The sequence below is a fragment of the Xyrauchen texanus genome, chromosome 39 (genome assembly GCF_025860055.1).
Source record: "Xyrauchen texanus isolate HMW12.3.18 chromosome 39, RBS_HiC_50CHRs, whole genome shotgun sequence".
Lineage (NCBI taxonomy): Eukaryota > Metazoa > Chordata > Actinopteri > Cypriniformes > Catostomidae > Xyrauchen > Xyrauchen texanus.
In genome coordinates, this window is record NC_068314.1 from 2,104,675 (window position 1) to 2,128,683 (window position 24,009).

The 24,009-nt window shown below is 39.5% G+C and overlaps 3 protein-coding genes across 6 annotated transcripts in view; 1 reads left to right on the plus strand and 2 right to left on the minus strand.

Annotated features, from left to right (window-relative positions):
• LOC127632531 (ERO1-like protein beta) overlaps nt 1-5,979 on the minus strand; it is a 30,356-nt gene extending 24,377 nt beyond the window's left edge. The window contains exons 1-4 of one of the 2 annotated variants that reach the window (XM_052111156.1): nt 5,666-5,979; nt 2,857-2,973; nt 359-442; nt 118-159 (exon numbers count right to left, since the gene is read on the minus strand). In XM_052111156.1, coding sequence (XP_051967116.1) covers nt 118-159; nt 359-442; nt 2,857-2,910 — 180 coding nt within the window. In that variant the 5' untranslated portion in view covers nt 2,911-2,973; nt 5,666-5,979. Of the gene's footprint in view, nt 1-117; nt 160-358; nt 443-2,856; nt 2,974-3,641; nt 3,793-5,665 lie in introns of those variants that run through there. The other variant, XM_052111155.1, reaches the window with a different exon arrangement.
• The window catches only part of LOC127632538 (guanine nucleotide-binding protein G(I)/G(S)/G(T) subunit beta-1-like), a 285,363-nt gene that overhangs the window by 85,944 nt on the left and 175,410 nt on the right, over nt 1-24,009 (minus strand). The window lies entirely within an intron of this gene.
• Nucleotides 6,406-12,426, plus strand: LOC127632526 (GTPase IMAP family member 8-like). 3 transcript variants are annotated; one of them, XM_052111148.1, is made up of 7 exons: nt 6,406-6,546; nt 7,388-7,448; nt 8,184-8,858; nt 10,259-11,077; nt 11,156-11,209; nt 11,489-11,599; nt 11,745-12,426. In XM_052111148.1, exons 2-7 carry the CDS (start codon nt 7,439-7,441, stop codon nt 11,915-11,917), a joined length of 1,842 nt encoding a protein of 613 aa, XP_051967108.1. In that variant the 5' UTR covers nt 6,406-6,546; nt 7,388-7,438; the 3' UTR covers nt 11,918-12,426. The 3 variants fall into 3 exon arrangements, with proteins under 3 accessions (XP_051967108.1, XP_051967107.1, XP_051967109.1); XM_052111147.1 differs by lacking the exon at nt 6,406-6,546 and having other exon boundaries at nt 7,317-7,448; XM_052111149.1 differs by lacking the exon at nt 6,406-6,546 and having other exon boundaries at nt 7,317-7,448; nt 11,728-11,878.

A 24,009-nucleotide genomic window follows, 5' to 3' on the forward strand; every position in this document is an offset into this window, starting at 1 on the left:
TTACACAAATGTTTAGAGATCAAAGCAGATATTCAACTGTTGCAAGAACAGGTTAGTTATTACGAGAAGTATTAATAAAACTTTTATAAATGAAAGTTTATTTTCAAACTCTTTCACCTTGTTGTAGTTGCCGGATTTAATTCCCACAGGGAGTTTGCTCTGGAGGAAAAAGTAAATAAAATGCAGTATATACTTTTAAATTATCTGACATAATCTGTGCAAAACATCTTAATGGAGCAAAACTAAGAAGAATGTATTTAAACCTCAAGGTAAATGAAAAAAAAAATAGATAAATGGCACTGAAAGCTAATCTATTTGACTAGAAATGATTTGGAAAGGGTTAGTGTTGAACTCTGACCTCTGGACATGGCTCTACGTGACAGTCTTTGATGGAGCACTGGCCATCGTCAGGCCAGAATGGGCACGGCCGCTTCAGGTTCGTCTGCAGAGAAAAGATTACCGTGAGATTCGGTGTTGTGTCGAAAGTCCTCGTCATTTAATGAACACTTAATAACATTTCTAAACAGAGCGCTGCATATTCAGGAATGAGTCTGTAACGTGTCAGGAAGGAAATGTGACATTATATGAACAAAAGACCCGTTCATGCATTTATCCAGACAGTCAGAACATCAGATGGCATTCAGCTTTATACATTCGAGGTTGACTGATTTTGCAGATAACTACGGTGGTGAAAAAGTCGGCAACCGATTAATTGACTGATTGCTTGTAAAATCGTTCATAGAATATTATTCTTAGTCATTCCTTACAATGACGGCAGAGACACAGAGGCTACAAGAGTAAATAAAATCCCAGATGCAGTTTAATGTTCAACCAAAATACCAATAATAATTTAGTGCACAACACAGGACTTTTAACTATACAAACTTGCCTCTGTTACAATGCTCTAGATTTAGTATTCACCAAATTAAGTAAATAAAGATGATATTTTTCCTTTGCATGCCCTCGCTTCAATTTAAAACACTTGATAATATAATCAATATAACAAAATATGCATTGAAGTGAGGAAAGAAATATGGATGAATATTGTCAATGTTGACAGATTTAAATACAGCAAATTAATAAATTAAATTAAAAACTATCTGCAACATTCGGCATAGATTTTTGCCAATAACTGTAGCTCAAAAAAGCAACTAATGGCACAGATTAATCAGTAAACGCGATATGTCGGTCTCATATCATCCCATATTACAGAAACTGACTCTTGTTTGCATATTCACATTAAGAAAGTGTGGTCTGTGTCATTATCAGCAACTACGTTTCCATCCAAGGATTTATAGCGGAAAAAGGTTTAGCACATCAAAATAAAGCAAATTAATAATTTCACAAATGTCGACATCATATTTTTCTATTTAACTCAAGCACATAAACTCTATGTTGAAAAACTGGTTTGGAAACACTTTTTGTCGATAAAATTGGCATTAACGCAAAAATGTAGAGTCACATGACCCCAGACGTTAGCCTGTGTTACTCATGACGACAGTATTGGAAGCAGATTTATTGTACGTGATTATGGATTTAATTTAATGTCATATGATCTGCAAACACATCTGCGTCATGACACTTCCAGAAGTGCAACACTAATATCTCATATCATGTCATAGACAAACTGAAAAAATGCAGACAAAATTCCCTGTATGAAATTAAATAAATTACCAAACGAAAAAAAAAAGAACTATTTTTAGACCCATTTATGCCTTTTCTTTACACAAGATTAAATGAGCTTTACCCCGTTCTGTAGATGAATACAGTCGGCTGAATGACGCTCTCAGATTGTTCTGCAAAACTATAAACTATCAGAACTATTTGTCCAATACGGAGTTCACTTTCAGAAAACCAGCTTTTTAAACGATTAAATATTTTAAATCGAACCCTCTTTACCTCAGATCACATTTACTGCTTCTTCAGAAAATATAAATTTCATTATGACATTAAATTAATTTGAGATGATGATCAAGTTCAGTTGGTGATTAAAGGTTGCTGGAGAAATCTGCGGGACATGATGCAGATGTGATGCTTTAGATTAGATGATTAAAATATTGAATATGAGGAATGTATCATGTATGTAACACTGATATTACACGCATCAATGTTTCTGTAATATCTGTCACACATCATAAACACATCCATGATGATCCTGATACTGAAAGTTTCCCCCAATACTTGCTGCAGGTCATCAGCTTGAACAGGGTCATGACGATCCGCTTTCGGGTCAGAACCGGTGCCAACCTGCGATCGGGGCAACATCAGGACCGATATTACAGTCCCATCAGAAGAGCAACTGCTCCCTATTGATTACAATTCCTCCTCTTCTGATTGCATTTATTTGTTAATTAAAATGACAGTAAGATGGTTAATTTTAATGAATTGTCTCAATAATCTCCCCAGTTCACAAAGACATCAGGGGCAAAAATGTAGAAACATCTGTGAGGCGAATTATTGATAAACACACATTTCTGAATGGAAACGGCTTCAGGGCAGATTTATGTTGCGATGAACAAAACTCATGGGACAAAGTGTTTTTTTAGGCATGAGGTCATCACGCACACCATTTTTATCCATATAAGGCCATTTGAATAGAAACATTAGCTAAATTTGTTTTACGCATTTTCTCTTTGTCGATAACAAACAGCATGAAAAGTGGATGGAAACTAGGCTAATGTTTTATAGTACAGTACAAATTAACAAGGAAACAAGTACAAGTTCAGGTGCAAATTTGATTTTTCAGTCATTCCCTCAGCAGGTAGATTAGCATATTAATCAAATACTAAACCAGCCGACACTTATGCAAAACCTTCCAGACTCGACTAGTCAACAAAACACCCTGAACAAACTTGCCTTATAGTATCGAAAGAAGTCTCTTTCTATGAGCTTGCGAATGCGAGGATACATTTTGAAGTTGAAGGCATCAATGCTCTCGATGTCGCAGAAACAGTCGTCCAAGACACCTGTTAACTACAGAGAAGAGAAAAGATAAAACTGTCAGTCATCACACATTTCATAAAAGCACCTTATTTATGTCAAAACACTAATGGCACTGTGAGGTCTCAGCTGACAATTTCTCATGTGATATGAGCAGCATGTTGCTTTAAGTGAGCACTTTTCTATCAAACTAGATTACATAATAATAAACACATCATTAATAGTGACTGCTATACCAGTCAGGTCGAGTCATCGGACGATATTCGGCTATTTTGAGATTATTTAAAATATTAAAATATTTCAACTATTTATTTTTAAATAAATACTTTGGTGGCCAGCTAAACTGTGTGTGTGTATATATATATATATATATATATATATATATATATATATATATATATATATATATAATACAATTGAATGATTGCAGATTAGATGTCCACCAAAGTATTTATTTAAAATAAATAGTATTTTATATATATATATATATATATATATATATATATATATATATATATATATATATATATATCAGCTATTCTGCCTTGTTCTGCATATTCATACCAGCCATTAAAAAGCCCTATTTGTCAACCACAATAAATCACTTTAAATATCGCATTACATTTTTAAAATGACTTTAATTTATGAAAATAGCTAAAATAAGGAAATTTCATTTAATTTGGTGGTTTTGAATCTCTGACCTGCTCTGAATGTAAAAGTCCAATAAATCCTAAAGTAAACAGAGATGCCTCCCAAAAACGACTTCTGCTCCCCATTCCGATTAAAAGGCAAAACTTTCTATTTGTTTTCCTTTATTGAGCACGTTGTGTAGTCTTCGCGCAGTTTCTAGCAGCCTTCATCCCTGATGCTGTGAGACCAGACACTACTAGAAGAGAGCTGTCAAACTCAACCAACCACCGCGTGAAAATTCAGACACGGCGCCCCTCCTCCAAACAAAGCAACGTCATGCTTAGTCACGCCCCTATGTGACGCGGTGTAGTTCTTCGCTAACGCATTGAACGCCGCAGTGAATGATTGACGGAGAGACGGAAGACTACAAATCCCACAACCCATCTCACAGCAGCGACACTCACGGACCAATAGGACAGCACCGCGCTGAATAACGGAAGATTTGCTTTCGCTACCTTGTTGCGAACATATTGTTCAAGATTTTGTTTTTAATCAGAACTTATTTATTGTTAGAATTTATGAATCTTGGAAAAATTTTGTCATCACTGTATACACTTTTACAATGAAAAACATTATTCAACCCCTGTGCGAACATTTTTATTTGTGTTGTTTCGATCATTGGCTGTTAATCCAAACGCCATACATTTGCCAAAGGTGTGTATTTTTTGAGGGATTTTGATATTTAAACATCAGTTCCTATAATACATCTATAATACACCGTGTCCACAAAATAGTTACACTCAGGACATTCAGGACAAAAATGTCCCCCATTGAAACCCATTAAAACGGCAATATTTGATCCCAGTGCCATTAAAGCATCAAATAACTTATTATATGATATTACTCTTTCATTCTGGAGCCCTGGCTTCAAAGTTATTATTATTATTTTATATTTTCCACCAGATGGCGCCACTTTTTCCTCATGTTTGGCCTATGGAGCAAATACAAGCTTTTCCCCTGTTTGCTGTATTACAGAGCACTGCAGACCAACTGAATACATGATGCAGATAAAAGTGTGTGTGTGTGTGTGTGTGTGTGAGCGCGTATTTATCACTTTGTGGGGACCAAATGTCCCCATAAGGATAGTAAAACCCGAAATTTTTGACCTTGTGGGGACATTTTGTCGGTCCCCATGAGGAAAACAGCTTATAAATCATACTAAATTATGTTTTTTGAAAATGTAAAAATGCAGAAAGTTTTCTGTGAGGGTTAGGTTTAGGGGTAGGGTTAGGTTTAGGGGATAGAATATAAAGTTTGTACAGTATAAAAAACATTATGTCTATGGAAAGTCCCCATAAAACATGGAAACACAACATGTGTGTGTGTGTGTGTGTGTGTGTGTGTGTGTGTGTGTGTGTGTGTGTGTGTGTGTGTGTGTGAAACAACAGTGGAATTATATAAACAAAGCATTTAAAGGGTAAAAATCATAATATTATTAATACCAAATATTTATTAGTTAGGATGTTGGTTAAAAAATAAAAGTCAGTAAAAGTGGAAAGTAATGTTAATATATAATATTATTATGGCAGTTTTTTGACACGGACATATCTGTCCTCTAATTTCCTCTGAGTAACTTTTATAAATTGACGCACAAGGGTTAATTAAAACAAAGACGATAAAAGGACATCAATTTGTTGCGAACGATTTAATACACACAGACTCGACGTTTTGGAAAATGTATAGAAAATAATGCAATGTCAGCCCATCATTTTCCTTATATTTTATAATATAATCTTTAGTTAACCAGAACTATCTGACAATCACTCGCAGCCACACATATTTTTCAAAAGTAATATTTAGCCTTAAAACCAAGCGTGAGGCAGATTTTATATAAATATGTCGATGTAACATGATTAACATTTAGAAACTTTGACAGCAGAAATTCGCAAGTGGAAGAGCCGCAGCGAACTGCGGACGTGGCGACGTCAAAGGAACGCGACAGTAGAACATACCAGAAATACTACAAAGTAAATAAGAATGGAAATGTTAACAGTGACATGAATTTCTTTATTCATTATTGCTTCATAACACTTACATGACATAAGCAGCTCTGGTCCTGGCTGTCTGAAGTGTCTGTGTAAACATGCGTGTGTTGTTGGCTTTAGCTCTTCACGTTGTTTTGAAACCATCCACATGTGAAAAATAAACCAAGTAACATCATGAGTATCGTGCGTTTGAACATTGCTGATGCAGAGTCGTTTCCAGTAAACTGAACATAAATGACGAAACAACTCAAACTTCCTACAGCGCTCAGAAGACAGTACCAAATTAATGTTTTAATTTAAACAATAGTCACACGCAGATATTTCAAAGATGAACTATAACTCAGCATATAACAACACTACTGGAAAGCTGGGGGCGTGTCATAACGCGCGGAGTTTTAAAGTGGGCGGAGTCTAAATGACAATAATAGATTATCATTCGTGGGTGCAGCGCTCATGTTGTTCCGTATAAATCTGATAATAACAACAACACATAAGAAGTCATGTGTAACAAATAGGAATGATATAACATACAAAATTATTTACAATATATAACACTTATTTAATGATTCTTATAAGAGGAATAAAAGGGCTTAATCTATAATACTGATGTTTTCTTTAGCATGAAATGTAAACTTCTCAAGACATTTGCTGACTTGTAGTTTTATTAAAGTTTTACTCACAATGCTATGGCCAGTAGGGGAGGCAGTGACACCTCAAGCTTGCTAGTTAAAAAAAAAAAAAGAAATAGTTTACTTGCATTTTCACTTAATCCATCAGTGATGATTTCACCATTCACTTGCATTGTATGGACCTACAGAGCTTAAATATTCTTCTAAAAATCTTCATTGTGTTCTGCAGCAGAAAGTTATACACATCTGGGATGGCATGAGGGTGAATAAATGATGAGAGCATCAGCAGTTAGACACTCCTGGTAAATATTTTAACTAGATTATTCTGTGTAAAAACAAATTTTTTTGCAAGCAACATTTAAATTGTAAATATTTCATTACATAATGATAGATGTTTTACTAGAGACCAAATCCTTAAAGCTCTGATTCTCAAATTCAAGCTAAATCCTACACATAACAAACACACAAAAATAGCATATTTTTAAGACGTACAGATTTCCATTACGTAACAAAATTCTGAATCAGACTCAGTGATAAAGTAGTGCAATAACATCACTTTCATTAGAATTAGTGAAAAAAATATAAAGCTGTATGAAGAACTGGAAATTCTTAATTCTTTTTGGATACCAGAACCTCTGTAAAAACTCTGTGAATTCAAATGCATTATCCAGAAATAATAATAGCCACAGATTGTAGAAGGGTCGGCACTCCTAAGAACATGTCATTTCACATTATTCTAAGCAGCCCAGCAATATTAGATGATGTTTATTATATTACAGTTCAAATAGTTTTGTCTTGTCTTGCCAAACAGCAAAAGACACATTTGATCGGTGTTTGTTTCCTTCTTTCCCCCTCTGTGCAAAACATATCTATATGTGAAACCATACTTTCCTTACAAGCCTATGAGTAAGAGGAAAGTGCAGGTGCATCCCTAAATATAAAAATATAGGAAATATTTTTGTCGTAGTCATTTCTGGTTGTCAGGTTTTTGTTTATGTTCTTTGTTATCTCAGCATGAAGGCTAACCTGATATTCTGGTTTCAAGAGGTAATTTGCACTTCCTGGTTTGCACTTACAGTATGTTAAGTGGGCATATACTTTTGTCTGTCATGTAGATTTGTACTGGTTTCGTTTTTCTTCCAGGACTTAAAGTCTTCAAAAGGATAAGAACATAGAAGCCAAGACTCTTGAAAAATGGATCAAGGTAAATTATGCAGCAATATGGCAAGATGTCAAATGTCACTTTCTTTGGATTTCTATGCGTTACACATGATACTGTTGTAAAATAAATAGAAATGAAACTGTTTGACCCTTTATCTTGTTTTGTCCTCAGGATACAAAATGTGTAATGATTTTTTTAATGTTTGGCACTTACATTCAGAACGTTGTTGCAGGAAATGTTTCTTTCCTCTAGGGTAACAAAGTTTGGGTTGTTTATCAACCCCTTACAGTGAACTACATGATACACTCGTTTAAAATGTAGTTTCTGTTTTATTTTCTCATGAAATTCATGGCCTGTTCCCCATCTGTTGCTCACTTTGACCACCGCACCATTTCTACATGTGGCCTGAAAACCCATGTGATGTATTCCGCCACTCTTTACCTCCCCCCAGCCTGGGCCGTTGGTGGTCTCCGCGAGAAAGAATAGGAGTTGGAAAAGAACGCCTTCTCCGATGCGTGTGATAGCGTCAAGATGGCCCCAACTGCTTTGACTCTATGCGAGAAACATAGAGAAAGAAATGGCGCGGCTGGCGCGGCCTGGCGCGGCCTGCTCCCATGCTTGGCACGTCGCCTTGTTCCCCCCCTTCAGGGTGCCAGGAACCTAAAATGTTTATGACGATTTTATGGGGCATTGGAGAAGGGTACATACAATAGTAAACTAGACGGTTTCCCTTCTCATTCTTTTTTATAATTTGTTTTTGTTTGTTTGTTTTTTCAGAGCTATGTGTGGTTGTTTTGGGGTCCCAGCCCTTTGAGAAAGCGTCAGTGATAAACAGTATTGTAGGAGATCGAGTCGAGTCTGGCAGATTCTTCGTGAAGTCTGTGAGGAGAGATGGTGAAGTGAATGGAAGAAAGATCACTCTGATTAACACTCCCTGCTGGTGGAAGACATTTGGCTTGCAAGACTCACCAGAAGTGATCAAACAGGAACTGGTGTGCAGTGTCTTCAAGTGTCCTCCAGGACCTCATGTTTTTCTGCTGGTTATTGATCTCAGTTTGCCTTTTACTCAAGAACACAGAATCAGCATTGAGGAACATCTGAATCTATTTGGAGAGAGAATCTGGTCACACATCATAGTGCTCTTTACACAAACTGTTTCACTGAAAGACGAATCCATTGAGCAGCACTTACAGAGTCAAGGAGAAGATCTGCAGCAGATCATACAGAGATGTGGAGGAAGATATCATGTTTTTGATATTGAAAATAAAGGAAATGGAGTTGAAGAACTGCTTGTGAAGATTGATGGTGTTGTGGCAGTAAACAATGGCAAACACTTTGCAACTCATGAGGACATGCTACTCGAGATTCAGAGAAAGAGAGACGAAAACCAAGAGAAAGCAAAAGCTAGACGATTAAAGGTTCAGGAGAAAAGAGATCTGCTGACAGAAAAAGGTAAAGTAAATAAGAGCAGTGTTGGAGATGCCATTATGAAACTGTAGCTTCCCAAATTACAAACTTAAAGTAGTTAAACTGCAGTCAATACTCTTTAAAAAAGTAATTAGCTACACTACAAGCTACTAACAAAAAGTGTATATGTAAGTTTGCATATGTAAAATTGGATGATAATATTTAATTCTGCAATCAGGTCATATTTAATTAGGGGGACATTCCCTTATGACTGTGAACCATGGTATGTGCAGTAAAAGACTGGAGAGTTGATCGCCGATAACGGGGAATGTGGAGACCAATGGAGGCGTGACAAAAACAATTACGTTAATTTCCGTAAGGGTTAAACAAACAGGGTGACAACATAAAATTGAACATAACTGTTTACTTACACTAATAAAATAGAAAACAAACTAGTTTTCTAAAAATGTTTTATAGACATATACTGTACATTGCACAGACCAGTGTTGGTAAGTTACTCTTCAAATTAAACCTAAAAATTAGATTACTGTACTTATTACTCTGTCTGAAATGTAATTGCATTACTTATTACTAATTACTTTCAGAAACCCTGATTAACCTTGACCAGATGAAAAATACAACAATAGACATGAAACTGTTGTAGGGTATTTGGTATGTGACATTTAGAAGTGAGCTTTAAATTGCCCTCATTCTCACACCATTATATGTAAGGATATTTGGTATGCTGAATTTAGAAGGGAATTTAGGTTCTTGAAGTATGTGAGCAATGGACTTAATGAAACTGTCCTTATTGTACCTTATTAGGTAATGAAATTAGAGCTGTCGATATAACACGTTAATTCAGTGTAATTCATTTTGACAAAAAACGCAATTAATCGCACCCGGGCCGTCATAAGGAAGATTCCTGAGAAATGTAAGCTTGTAGTACCACCTGTTTACTCCAGAGGGCAGTAATTTAAATGTCAGTTGTATGAGCAATGAACAGTTTATACCGTGAAGAAAACAACCCTTCAGTAGGCATGCATTGATATTAAATTCACTATTATTTTATATAGAATTGTTCTAGAGTCTATATAGTAGTTAACACAATTACATAAGAAGTAAATGTAATTACTGAAATCCATTACTTCACTTTTTCAATGAAAAAGTAATTAAATTACAGTAATTAATTACTTAGTAATGCATTACACCCAACACTGTAACAACCAAATAAATATATCTTCCAGATGTAAACACACATCAAATAGACATCTGGGTGATGTACGTGTGCTATCAGGGGCGCTACTGAAAAATGTGGTTAAATTATTAGAATTATTGCTTTTACTTCACAAATTCCCAACACGGCAGAACAGATGAACACAGCGTTGCCTGATAAAAGTTCTTCATATTGTCTCATAAAATTTGTCATGATTTCTTTCTTGAAGGAGATGTGTTTCCATTCCTAAAACTGAGGGCCGTCCTGCTGGGGTGGATTGTTTCTGGGAAAAGTTTAGCAGGTAACATCATCTTCAATGATGAAATATTTGAGATAGGAAAAACTAAAAAGTGCACAAGTCATTCTGGTGATGTGGATGGAAGACAAATAACTGTGATGGACACGCCAAGCTGTTGGAAGTATTTCTCAACTAAATTCAATCCAGAGTTTGTACGGACTGCAATCCTGGAGTGTGAAGGTCTAGCAGAACGTGTGAAATATCCCAATGCCATGATCTTGACGATTCCTGCAGACACATCATTTAAGAATGAACAAAAACGGGTCATTGAAGAGTACATGGCCATTTTCGGAGAGGACATCTGGAGACACACCATAGTTTTGTTCACATGGGGCGACAGATACCCAGACATCTCAATCGAGGAACACATTGAGAGTGAAGGAGAGGCCCTCCAGTGGCTGATTGAGAAATGTGGGAACAGATATCACGTCTTTGACAACACAGACATGAAGAATCGAGCTCAAGTCATAGAGCTGCTCCAGAAGATTGATCAGATGGTGGCAGAAAACTGTTTGTTCCGTCTCGACACTCATTGTGATGCAGAAATGAATCTTCATGAGACCGACACACAACAAGATCTGGATTTAGAGGAGGAAATAAGTCTGGACCCACAGCATGTGCTGAAATTACTAAATGAGGAGTTGAACAACAGATTTAAGGAGATAAAAAACAAGACAAAAGAATTAGGGAAGGATTTCACTGAACGTCTAGAATGTGCAAGTCAGAGAAGTTTGCCAACCCCCCCAGATTGTAAGTTGGAACTATTAAAATTGCCTTTTATTTCTCCATGTTGTTTCAATAGCAGTAATATTGTGTGTTATTTCACAGTTAGAGAACTGTTGGAGACACAATGCATGACCAGAAAACCTCTGCCGGATGATAGTAAGTCTTCTGTTTATTTTAAACTCCACATACTAGTTTTTTAAAAACTTTTAGCCTGTATATTATTTAGTGTGCAGTTAAAATGTACTTTACTGTTACAAACAAGTTCTCAGGAAATCTGAGCAGTTTCTAATTTTTCACATAATGACGTACACGATATCTCCATCCTCAAAGGATTGTCTCAGAGATCATCTTTAAATGTTCAGGTAATGCCATTATAGATTGTATTAGTGTTTGTGTGTCTAATCTCATGTGTTCTTTGCTACCTTTTATTTCAAGAGCCAGTCAATGAAAAACTTGCATATCAGATTAAGAGGGAAGGAAACAGATGGGAAGCCATTATAATGCAGAGATTCTTGAACATTTTGAGGAACTCTACAGCATCATGTGGTGAGTTATTGAGCTCACAGGGAAGAAATGTGATGCTCATCGCTTGAAGACAAATGTTAAAGTGCATAGGTGTAAATATTTGCATTTCTCAAACCCATTTATGTTTTGCCATTTTCACACTATGTTAGATTTATAATATCTACAGATGAGAATGTGATCCAAAGATCAGTACATGACGTGTGGAAGTGGCTTCAAAGATGTGAGGAATACAGCATATCTGGATATGAAACAATCTCCAATCTCAGTGATCCAGAAGAAGATCCACAGAATACAGACACATCAGAGGATACAGTGAAACCTCAACAAAATCAACATTAAATAACATGATCAACTGTTCAGTCAGACAGTGATCAATACCTGTAAAAATGTGAAACATCAAGAACAATTGATATTTTACTTAACTTGTACATGTGTCATTAATCGTTAATTCAAATGATTTTACTTCATATTCATAATGCTGTACTTCATGATTCAAATGTTAAATTAAAAGATCTAAATGTAATAAATGTGTTCTTGAAGGAAATTTACATTATAACTTTGTTGCAATTTAGTATATGTTATATTAATCACATATTATTACACAGCTCTCTGTAATATTCCATTCTAAATGGTCAATCTTGCTGGTGTGATATCTCTGAATAACATCCAGACAATAGTGGACAGGTGCCATCGCCATTTACACCTGCTCATCATCTGTGTCTCTTTTGACCACTTGTGTTGGGATTTCGAGTGGAGGGTCTCTGATTTAATGAATGAATACTAGTGGCATTTTCTCAGAGGAGGCAAGGGAAGCAGTGCCTCCTCCAAAAGTTCAGAAGAGAAAAATAATCGACTGTAAATAAATTAAATACATTTTGTTTATGTACAGTTTCTGTCTTTTTGACTGTTTCCATACATTCAATAATATCTCCTTTTTAAACATTAATATGCAATCCTCCTGTACAATTGTCTAAATGCAAGAAATTCTCTTTATTTGTGGAATGTTCTGAAATTCCAGAATACAGTGTGATGAACTTGAACTGTGAACGTTGGGCACGCCTTTGGCCAGTGTAAGGTAAGGTGAGTTTTGGTTGAGGGGATTGGCATACGCAGGTGCGGTTTGTTGGATGGATTATTTAAGAAGCTGCATGTCGTGGGAAAAGGAGAAAGGGACGGGCGGTTCTAGTTTGATATAAAATTGGACTACAGCTACTTTCTTATAGATTACATGTTAATTAGGCAACGGCAGTAAATTGTTCATTATTTGTAATTTTTTCTCTTTTTTTAAATCTTTCAAATATTTAATTCTTAATCAGACTACCTATGATATATGTTTGGTATGTCTTTGAGTGTTTTTGGAAGATATGGAGAAGGGGAGGGTTGTGAAATTGCACACGGACCTGATACCTGTCATTAGCCAGGTGAAGATGGAGCGGTCAAAACCAGCATTTGACCACTGGATGTACAGATAATTTAAATTTTAAGGCGTGAGGGGGGTAATTTATACACTTTACCTTAAGATTACATACACATGAACATGTAATGTCTTACATTCCAAATTAGGTTTCAAGAAATAACAATTAATATTTTTTCATACATTTGTGTATTCGTTTATGTTCATTTATACATGCATTGTTCATTGCTATTTCATGTTAGTTCTTAATGAAGTTGCAGTACTAATTTTTGATGTTAAATTGTATTAGTGTATGTAGACATTTACATATACCATGATTCAATTGTGTAAAAATATTGTTCATTTTTCATGTTACAGTTCCCCGTATGTGAATCAATTCTACGTTGTGTCTAGTAGAGCGACACTAGGAGTACTTATCCAATAATGCCATGACGCTGAACCGTGTTACGTGAGATACTGATGCAGTTGCGAAACTTCATAAAACTTTTTAGGTTCCCGCACCCGTTGAGGGGGGAACAAGCAATGTGCCAAGCATGGGAGCAGGCCGCACCAGCCGCGGCCTTTTCGCATTCTCTATTTTTTTTGCATAGATTGTAAAAGCAGCTGGGGCCATCTTAACGCTATAATATGCAATAGGGGAGGGTGTTATTTTCCAGCTCCTATTCTTTCAGGAGGAAAAGACCCTGCAGAGACCACATCCTGCACAGGCTAGGAGGAGGTAAATGTGGTAAATACATCACATGGGTTTTCAAGCCACACGTTGAAGTGGTGCTGTGGTAGGTCCTACCAAGCGAGGGAGGAGTTACTACAAAACACAGCAACCGTGGGGCAGCGGGGACTGCCCAAGGGAGGGAGGGGGTAGCCACTAGTGCACTAGTGCCCTCAAGCGGCTCCAAGTGGTATTACCCATGACCCAGCTACCTCTTTTTAGGCAATAGCCAGAAAAAATACAACAATAAAACCCAGGTAACGTTTAGACCGTTACATACCCCTCCCCGTGGTTTAAAATATTGACCCATGGCAAATTTTCAAATTCAATTTCAAGTTCGTACCCAAACTAAATCACCCTCATTGAAGTTTTGAGCTCTTCTCTTGAGGTTGTAGTACTTTGTTTGTTTAGTTTGTGCCTTCTCTACATTCTTTCTTACTGACTCGTACAGAATTTTTTGGCGTTCCAGGGTACTGTAAGCTGGTTGGTCCGGATCTGGTGGATTCTGTAAGGTTCTCTGCAGAGGACCTTTCAGTTGTAGTCCTAGTGCTATCTCAGCAGGTGAATAACCTGTACTTTCGTGCCATGCGATATTTAGTGCAAATCTGAACTCACATATCCACTGATCCCAGGTATGGTGGTTTTGCTCGACGTACGTGGCAATCGTAGTTTTCAAATTCTGATTGACCCGTTCAGTGAGGTTTGACTGAGGATGGTATGCGGTGGAGAGTTTTTGTGTTACTTGCCACTGCTTACATAATTGGGCCAAGAGGTTTGAAGTGAATTGTGCACCTCTATCAGACACGATGAAAGCTGGTGTTCCCCATCTTGTGAAAATCTCCGCTATAAGAATTCGCACAATGGTTGTAGCCTTAGCAGCTCTCATTGGGAAAACCTCTACTCATTTAGTGAAATAGTCCACTATAACAAAAAGATAACTATTCTGGTGGGTGCTTCGTGAAAATGGTCCCATGATGTCCATGCCAAGCATATATCCAGGCTCGACAATGGGCACACTTTGTAGCCCACCTGCAGGTTTTAAGTTAGCTGGCTTATGCTGTTGACATTTCTCACACTTTTTGCAGTGCTGCCATACATCAGTACGTATCGATGGCCAATAAGCAAATTCTAAAAGTCGCATAAGACTTGCATTTAAAGAGTTTTAAATCTACCCAAGTGACCAATCAGAGGGCTGTCATGTGCATAAGTTAAAATTACTTCCTTTAATTTTGCAGGGACTACAATTTGAAATCTTTGGGCTTCTTTAGAGTCTGGAACACTCCTAAATAAAACCTAATTTTTAAGGACGTAGTGCGTTCTCTTAAGATCTGTGGTTTTCTGGCTCTTGGCTTTATCGATGATCTCTTGGTACTCTGGGTCTTTTTTCTGTTTATCACCGTTTTGATACAAGTCCAACGGCAGATCACAAGTGACAGAAGTAAAACCACGCTTAGCTGGCGTGTGTAACAACACAGCCGGTGATTCAGCTGCATCTTTCCTGGATAAGACATCAGGCACTACATTACATTGTCCTCTCTGATACCGTACAGTAAAGTGATACCCTTGTAGTCTGATCGTCCATCTTTCCAGTCTGGATGAGGGTTTTGGATGTTGGAAAAGCCAGACTAAGGATGCGTGATCAGTGATCACCTCAAAAGCTCTGCCTACTAGGTAATGGCGCCACTTCTCTACAGCCCACACTACCGCTAGACATTCCTTTTCTGATGCTGAATAGGACTTCTCAGCACCTCTGAGCAAACGGGATGCATATGCAATTACTCTCTCTTGTCCATCCACTTGCTGTGTCAATACAGCTCCTAAGCCCACATCACTTGCATCTGTCTGTACTTAAGAATCAAAGTTAGGTGTACATAAAACAGGTGCTCTGGTGAGTTCATCTTTGATGAGGTCAAATGAACGTTGGCAGTCATCTGTCCACTTCCACTTCACTTCTTTCCTCTTCAGTGCATGTAATGGTGCTGTTTTAGTGGAGAAGTCAGAAATAAACCGATGGTACCAAGCCGCAAGGCCTAGAAATCGTTGTAACTGTTTTAAGGACTTGGGAGTTGGGAATGTTCTGATAGCATCCACTTTGTCTGAATTCACCTTGACTCCATCCACTGTGATGGTATGCCCCAAGTAGTCAAGTGAAGAACATATGAACTTACATTTCTTGAGGTTAAGAGTGAGACCGGCCTTGTGCAGACTATGAAACACTTGTTCGAGATGATGCAGGTGTGTTTGGATGTCTGGGGAGTATACAATAATGTCATCGATATAGACCATGCAACATTTGTTCTTGTGCTCTCTGAGAACTTGCTCCATCAGTCGTTGGACAGATGCTGCGGCGTTTTTAAGGCCAAACGGAAGACACAAGAATTCATATAGCCCTGAAGCAGTAACGAAAGCAGTCTTTTTCATACTTGCAGAATCCATTTCAACTTACCAGTATCCGATCTTTAAGTCCAGCGTGCTGAACACCTTGGCTCCTTGGAGAGAATCAAGAATATCCGTGATTTGAGGCATCGGATACGCGTCGAGGTGAGTTTTTGCGTTAAGGCCATGGTAATCAATGCAAAACCTGGATCCTCCATCTTTCTTATCTACGACCACCACAGGTGAAGCCCACGGAGACGTAGAAGGTTTGATGATTTTTAGTTGAAGCAACTCCTTAATCTGTTCTTCAATAAAATCATTTTTAGTTCTTGAAACTCTGTATGGGTCTCTTTCTTAAAGGGAGTTCATCAATTGTTTTAATCTCGTGCTTAATGCAGTTCGTACGACCTAGCCTATGGGTACATACTGAAGGCCAATCACACATGAGAGCTTTCAATTGATTCTTTACCTCCTTCGAAGCATGTGAGTTTTCCACTGCTTGGTCAATCAGCTTCGACATTTCCTCATCGTGAATCATTCCATCTTCTCCTTGTGCAGCATAAAATCGAACAGCAGCATGCTCGGGCATTTTATTAAAACACATAGGATGACTAGAGTTAACATTAGGCAAGTATATACATGAAACATTAAAATCGATAGTTAGTTTGGCTTCTTTGAGGAAATCCAATCCCAAGATGACAGGAACAGCCAAGTTTTCATCGTTCATCACATAAAATGTGACTTCACATTTCACTCCATATATTTCGCATTCCCAGAGCACTTTAACCTGAGTTTTCTGCCTCTGGCCATTAGCGAGCATGAACGTTTGAGCACTTCTGGTCAATTGCTCATCCTTCTTCCTCAGTCTCTGCCATACTTTTTGTTGCAACAAAGAAAAGGTCCTTCCTGTATCAATTATTGCATTGAAGTACGGATGATTTAAAATTAGAGGAGCTTGTAGTACATTGTTACATTGAGATTGTGGAGCGGAGGGGGCGGGGCCGGGTCGGAATATCGAGCGCCCGGTCCCCAATCGGCCTGATGAGGCGCGCGAGGGATAAAGGCGGCCGGTGACGATTGTTCGAGAGAGAGAGAATTACAGGCATGTCCGCTTGTGTGTTTGTTTATGTTGTGTTTTAAGTTTCTTATTAAATTATTATTTATGTTGACAAGCCGGTTCTCGCCTCCTCCTTGCCCATCCTTTAACTGTTTTACATTGGTGCCGAAACCCGGAAGGAGGAGGGATGCCCGTCGCAGAGTCCTCGACACTGCCGTCCACCCTGGGGAGCGGCGCTGCCATCTGCCGGGAGCCCAGCCACCTGAACGAGGACGATGGCTGCCGACCGCGAGGGGAGGAGGGGCTCCTAGCCGACTGCCTGGAGCGGTCAGGGCCACTGCCAGGGGCGGAGGAGTCGCCTACTGGCCGCTGAAACGCGGCGGGGTTTAAGACCGCCGACCGCGAGTGGGGAGGGGCTCACTGCCGACCGCCTGGAGTGAGAGAACCGCTGCCAGGGGCGGGGGAGACCCCTTCTAGTCCCCGAGAATGCGGCGGGGTGTTCCGTCCGCCAGGGGCTGGAGGACTGCCTCAGATCCGCCCGGAGAGGCGTGGCTGTCGCCCGATAAAGGGTGGAGGAGTGGCCGAGGAACAAGCTGCGGTGTATCGGAGAACTGGTGAGTAAGTTTTTTTTTTTTCATCTCTCTCTCCTCTCTCTCTCTCACTGTCGCTCTGCGTTGGCCTTAATCCTCTTTTAAATTGTACAGTTTTTTGGGGGGGTACTACACTGTTACAGGAGTACCCTCCCATTTTAATAATTTCTGATTCCCTCCCCTTGTCCCCTCCCTCGTCCAGGTAGATGGCGGGGCCGGGTCGTGATCCTACACACCCGGTCCTGTATTAGGCTAATTATGCCTCCGTGAGGTTTAAAGGCTGACTGCGGAGGGCCGTGCGGGACAGAGAGATCGTTAGCGGACATGTCCGTCATGTGTGTTTTTGTTGTCTTTTAAGTTTACCATTAAACTATGATTTATATTGTCAAACCGGTTCTCGCCTCCTCCTTTGCATTGAATACGTTTTACATTAGTGCCGAAAGCCGGGAAGGAGGAGGGATGCCCGTCGCAGAGTCCTCGACACTGCCATCCACCCTGGGGAGCGCCGCTGCCATCTGCCGGGTGACGGAGTAGCCCGACCGCCCGGATGCGGGGAACGGCCGTCGTCCGCGAGGCAAGTGGGGACGGGATACCCCGACTGCCTGGAGCGAGGGAGCTGCTGCCGGGGGCGGAGGAGTGCCCTGCCGTCCCCAGAGACGCGGAGGGGTTGAGGGAAGACCGCCGTCCGCGAGGGGAGGAGGGAAGAAACTCTCCGACCGCCCGGAGCGGTAGAGCCGCTGCCAGGGGCGGAGGAGGGTCCCCATTTGCCGCCAGAAAAGCGGAGGCGCGTTCTACCCGCTGGGGGTCGAAGGTTTCACTCCGGTTCGCCCGGGGTTGGAGCGGCTGTCGTCCGCCTGAGTGTGGGGGAGTGTTCGAGGACCACGTGACGGTACATCAGAGAACCGGTGAGTGAGCTTTTTCTCTCTCTCTGCTCTCTCTCTCCCTTTCGCACCGTGTTTGCCTTTTCCCTCGCCTATTTTGTTGTTGTTTTTCCCCTCCTGTCTCCTCCCAGGGCGAGGAAGGCGGGGATGACCACGCGGGAGGCGAGATACACCCCGCCCAAGGGATAGGGGGGGTGTACGTCATGCCGGTGGCACCCCGGCCTGAGATAACGCCAGGAGGAATGTGGAGTGGAGGGGGGCGGGGCCGGGTCGGAATATCGCGCGCCCGGTCCCCAATCGGTCTGATGAGGCGCGCGAGGGATAAAGGCAGCCAGTGACGATTGTTCGAGAGAGAGAGAATTACGGGCATGTCCGCTTGTGTGTTTGTTTATGTTGTGTTTTAAGTTTCTTATTAAATTATTATTTATGTTGACAAGCCGGTTCTCGCCTCCTCCTTGCCCATCCTTTAACTGTTTTACAGAGATCTAAAAGTGGGATCAATAAACATGAGGCGATTTGGTTGATCTTTCCCACCTGAAGATTTCTTCTTCTGCTCCTCATCTTTTCCTTGACTCCATCTTCTCTTGCTCTCTGCCCAGTCCTTCTCTATTTGCATGCCGAGACGAACCAGATCATCAATTGTTTTTACAGTTCCCCTCAACAGTGAAGCCAAGCGAGGATTGCAGTTTCTCAACGTTGCTTGCACTAGCTCATTTTAAGACATTCTAGGGTTAATCTTTAGCGACATTGCTCTGTAGTTGAAAGCAAAGTCTCTTATACTTTCCTTAACTCTTTGTCGGTAATTTGCCAACTTCTGAGCAGCCACTTCATGGTGATCTTCATTCAAAAATGAAAAAAGGAACTTCTCTTTGAATGAGGACCAATCTCTAATATTTTGCTTCTCTGCTCTCCACCAGCTCTTAGCGGTTCCTTTCAGACTCACGGATAATGCCATTAACAACTCTTCATGATGCAGAGGTCTCAATTCTTTATACTCTTCAAAATGATCAATGAAATCTATGGGGTCTTCTGAATCCAAATTACTAAAAGTAGGCAATTCAAGTTTAACAGTAGGAAGGGGAGATGATGAAGAAAGATATGTTACTTGCTTTGTGGCGTCTTGTGAAACGGAAGCAATCTTGGATGGTGTTTGAGACTTATAAGAAGCAGCAGTGCTGGAATGTACAGGAGTGGGTATGATGGCCTTAATAGCTTTGAATTGTTGCTCTAGCTGTTTATCTCGCCGCTTTAAACAATCCACAATGCTCTGACTCAATTAATCAACTCTGGTATAACATTGCTTTTTAACACGATCCAGTTCTCTCTGTAAACCGTAGTTAATCCTGTCTTCCCAGGCCCTTAACTTCGTGTTCATTGTTTCTGTGGTGACAAGTTCGCTGACTCTGTGCTCAAGATCTACCAGATGCTCTTCAATACTACCCATGCATTGAGCTTTTTCCTCATTGCCAAACTGCAGTTCTTCTTGATAAAGCTCAGGTGGAGGAGGGGGTAATGGGAGGTCGACAGGTCTAACAAAATGCTCATCGCTCTGCTCTGGGAACACCTCTCTTTCTTCCTCTAAATCGAAATACAACTCACTAAAAGTATCTATAAGATTCGTTACAGAGCTTCTGCGATGAACGAAAGCTTCATCTGAATAATCAATGATTGGTGTGCCCTCTTCCATTGCTGGTTTATGATATTTGCTTATGAAGGGTTTTCAGTACCGTCGAAATTTATATTTAATAAAAGGGAGTCCTTAAAATTTTAAAGAGGTCCCTGTTTGGGTGCCATTCTGTAACAACCCCTTTTCTTTTTAGGTGTTACCCTGAGGGGGTTCAACAGAAATTCAACTGGTACTGAAAGATAAAACTACTTCACTCAACAAATATTCTTTTTTTCCTCTATTTTATTCCACACGTGCATATATATATATATATATATATATATATATATAAAATTGCCCCAACAAAAAACAATATACATAACAAGCAGTCTTTGTCTCTGTGTGAATGTGACAATATTATGAATGAAACTTATCGTCAATGTCCAGTCTTTAGATGAGTTTCACTGATGATGGTGATGGTGATGAGATGAGTATAAATCCACAAGGTTATTTGAGAGTGATGCAATGATATAATCCAGTATGAGTGTGAAGTGAAGATAGTCAATGGCATTTGTTGCCTTGCTACAGTGTGGTAACACCCAGATCCCTATTTCTCGCTTCCCAGAAAAGTGTAGTGGATCATCCCAACAAATGCTCATATAATGAACATGGGTGAAATAGCACAACAAGAGTTGATTTGGTCCAATAGTGAAATTATATTTATGTATATATAATGAAAAGCACCTCTAAGGAACCTGATGATCAGGTCGTGCTTCCCTATGGACTTGCCATCCACTGCGTCGCGGTGAGCTGAGTTAGCGGCTCCTGCAGAAATGAGAGCACTGACCCGAATGCTGACCCTTCACTCTACGCTGGGCGAAACCTGTCGCGACAGCGCGTCCGCCATTGTGTTGCAGTTGCCAGGGATATGAGTGGCACGCAGCGACCTGAGTTGAGGCTGGCTCCAAAGGAGGAGATGTTGGGCGTTTCCTTGTTATTGTTGTTTCATTAATAGCCTTTACATTACATAACCTACTAGACAATGCTCAGTTATGTGCACATTTCAAGTCCCACTGTTTCAGTGGTGGACAGTAACGAAGTAAATGTAATTCTTTACTGTACTTAAGTAGCTTTTTTGCGTATCTGTACTTTACTGAAGTATTTACATTTGGGGAGACTTTTACTTTAACTCCACTACATTTCAAAGTCAAATATCTTACTTTTTACTCTACTACAGTTTCAAAATCAGTCGTTCCTTTTTATTTATGAGTGGATAAAATCGTAACTGGTCAAACGAGCCACCAATCACAGTACAGCACGCGCGCGCTTTGTTTTGAACTTGCCTTGGTGGCATCTACTAAGTGCGAACCAGGGGTGCGTTTCCCAAAAGCATCGTTAGCCAACTATGGTCGCAAGTTCTGTCGTTATCATCATAGTTCAACGAGTCGGTGTTTCCCGAAACCATCGTTCCAACGAACATTCGCAAACAGCATCGCAGAGTTGTGTGGTTGGAACGACAGCTCTCGACCTGTGGTTAGAAGCAGAGTTTCTTGTTATTATAACGTGTGGGCTTAATAAATTATTATCTTGAGCCAAATAAGCAAGATGACATTCAGTACAATCAGTATCTTTTATTTAGAAGACATACAAATGTCCTTTATGTCTTTTAGTTTGTCAATAGATTTAAAGCACCGTTTTTGAAGAGTGCGCATGTGTGAACGTGCTCTAGTGCGTAAGAACGAGCCTATGATTGAATCTGGAAATAAAGCAAATAACTGAGAAAAATATGAGAGAGTCCTCAGATGACATGTCCGTAATTTATAGCAAAACATCTAGCATTAATTCGATCACAAACAGATTTATTAAAAGTACTTTTTACTCCACCACATGTGTGACATCATTAACCAACGTGGTTGAACAACCAATTTGCGACAATACGGTTTCGGGAAACAGTCGTGACTAGCAAGTTGATTTCTTCAACAGTGCATCGTACTACGGTAGTGGAGCAGCAAGTTACGTCGTTGTACGGGAAACACACCCCAGAGCCGTTTAATATGAGAGTTGCGAACATAGACGGTTGCGACAGTGATCTCGCCGCCGCGCGGTCACGTGATTCGTGTAGCTCTCAATAGTTCCAAACAAATTGGGTTGCCAATGATTTTAAGCGGCGCAGAGAGCAGCAGCTATTATTGCAGCAATTATCGGTAAATATTGACGCATAATGTACATTGCTTATTATGTTGACTATAACTGCCATTCATATTATTTCTGTTATTTAACATATTTTGTTATATTTGTTTAATCTATTCATGAATATTAAGTTTTGATGTTAACTAGGAACTAAAGTACATTTTGCGTTGCACACGGACACTTTTTTAAGGTGCAACAGGAACAATACACTTTTGGTGAAGTTATTCTCCATGTGTGGACCATACAAGAGTTACTTGTGTTTGAGCGAAGAAGTAAAGATGTTTTTCATTTTTGTTTTTTGAACCGGGTATTTTCAAGTGAACACATTCCCTCTTGGTTATATGCAGCCAGCGAGGTATGTGTATTACGATTGTATTTCCCGAGTGTATTTGTATTTAACTCTTTAAAGTGTATGTGAACGTGTTTATCTTTTACATTGTCATACTGTAGTTTGACGGTGGATTTCATTGACGGTGAATGTGATGACGGAGAAAGGGATGACAAATGCAATAAATCCATTAGTAACCAGAACCGTGGTGTCGTTTATTTCCTGGAGGGAGTGATAGTCAAACTCGAACCTGCGTCAACGTTCCCGAACCTGCTCGTGCCCGGCCCAGACCTGCTGTGTCACAACGTGGCAAGACGGGATGTAACGTTACACAGATAAGTCCACGTTTACCATTAAGGACCTGCAGTTCATCAGTGTTTCATTAAGACGTCCATAAGTCAGACACTTAAGCTTGTGTTCTGAAAGGTGACAATAAGTTTGAACACTACAAGGGACTGTGTGTAACCTTAATAATAACTGTGGTTTAAATTGTATAAGGGGAATTTATTGATATTGTCTGTTGAAGAAAGTAAGAGATAACTTGAAAAGAGGAGAATTATTTGTGCACATTTAAACAAGCCAATATCTTTCAGGTTTTTTTTTGTTTTTATTATTTCCTAAGCATGTTCACTTAAATGTGGCCATAAGCATCTTGTCAAGTGTAATTGACCATACAATATTACTAAGCCTTTACAATGTTTGCTTTAATTGAAGGGTTGATCTAAAGGACATTAACCTAATTTGATTGTTTAACCAGGAATAAAAAAAAGGGAAATTCTGCTGTTAACTACACAGCTAATGTTAAGTGTGTACAGGCAATTCCCAGATAATGTAAGATGTCACAAACAAGTGAAAAAGAACAAGTGTCAGAGAAGTCTCTCATTGTACAACAAGCAGTACAGCCTGCAGAGCCTTGTAGAAGTGAAAGAGATCGAACATTAACAGAAAAGGGAAAGGAATTTCAGAAGGAAAAGGTGAAATGATTATTACGTTGCTTTGACAGTATTTATGAACGCTGGAAAGTTTTGACTAAGGTGGCTAAAAAATCTGGAATCAAACAAGATCCCAGTGACATCCTCCAAGAACATATTAAAGGGATTCAAAGTGAAGAATCTGAGCTGAACAGTGTTTATGATGAATACAGAAAGATTGACAGCCCAGCTCATGACATGAGACGCAAGTTGGACAGATGTGCAATTCACCAGAATTGCACAATGCTGTATTACAATTCACCAGAATTGTAATACAGAATGCACAGTCTCAAATTCAAGGAAATGAGG

Bases quoted from the DNA above. Each gene is read 5' to 3' on its own strand.
- LOC127632526 (XM_052111148.1), top strand. The intron at 8,859-10,258 runs GTAAAGTAAATA...TCTTTCTTGAAG, and splicing joins AGATCTGCTGACAGAAAAAG to GAGATGTGTTTCCATTCCTA. The intron at 11,600-11,744 runs GTGAGTTATTGA...TAATATCTACAG, and splicing joins GAACTCTACAGCATCATGTG to ATGAGAATGTGATCCAAAGA.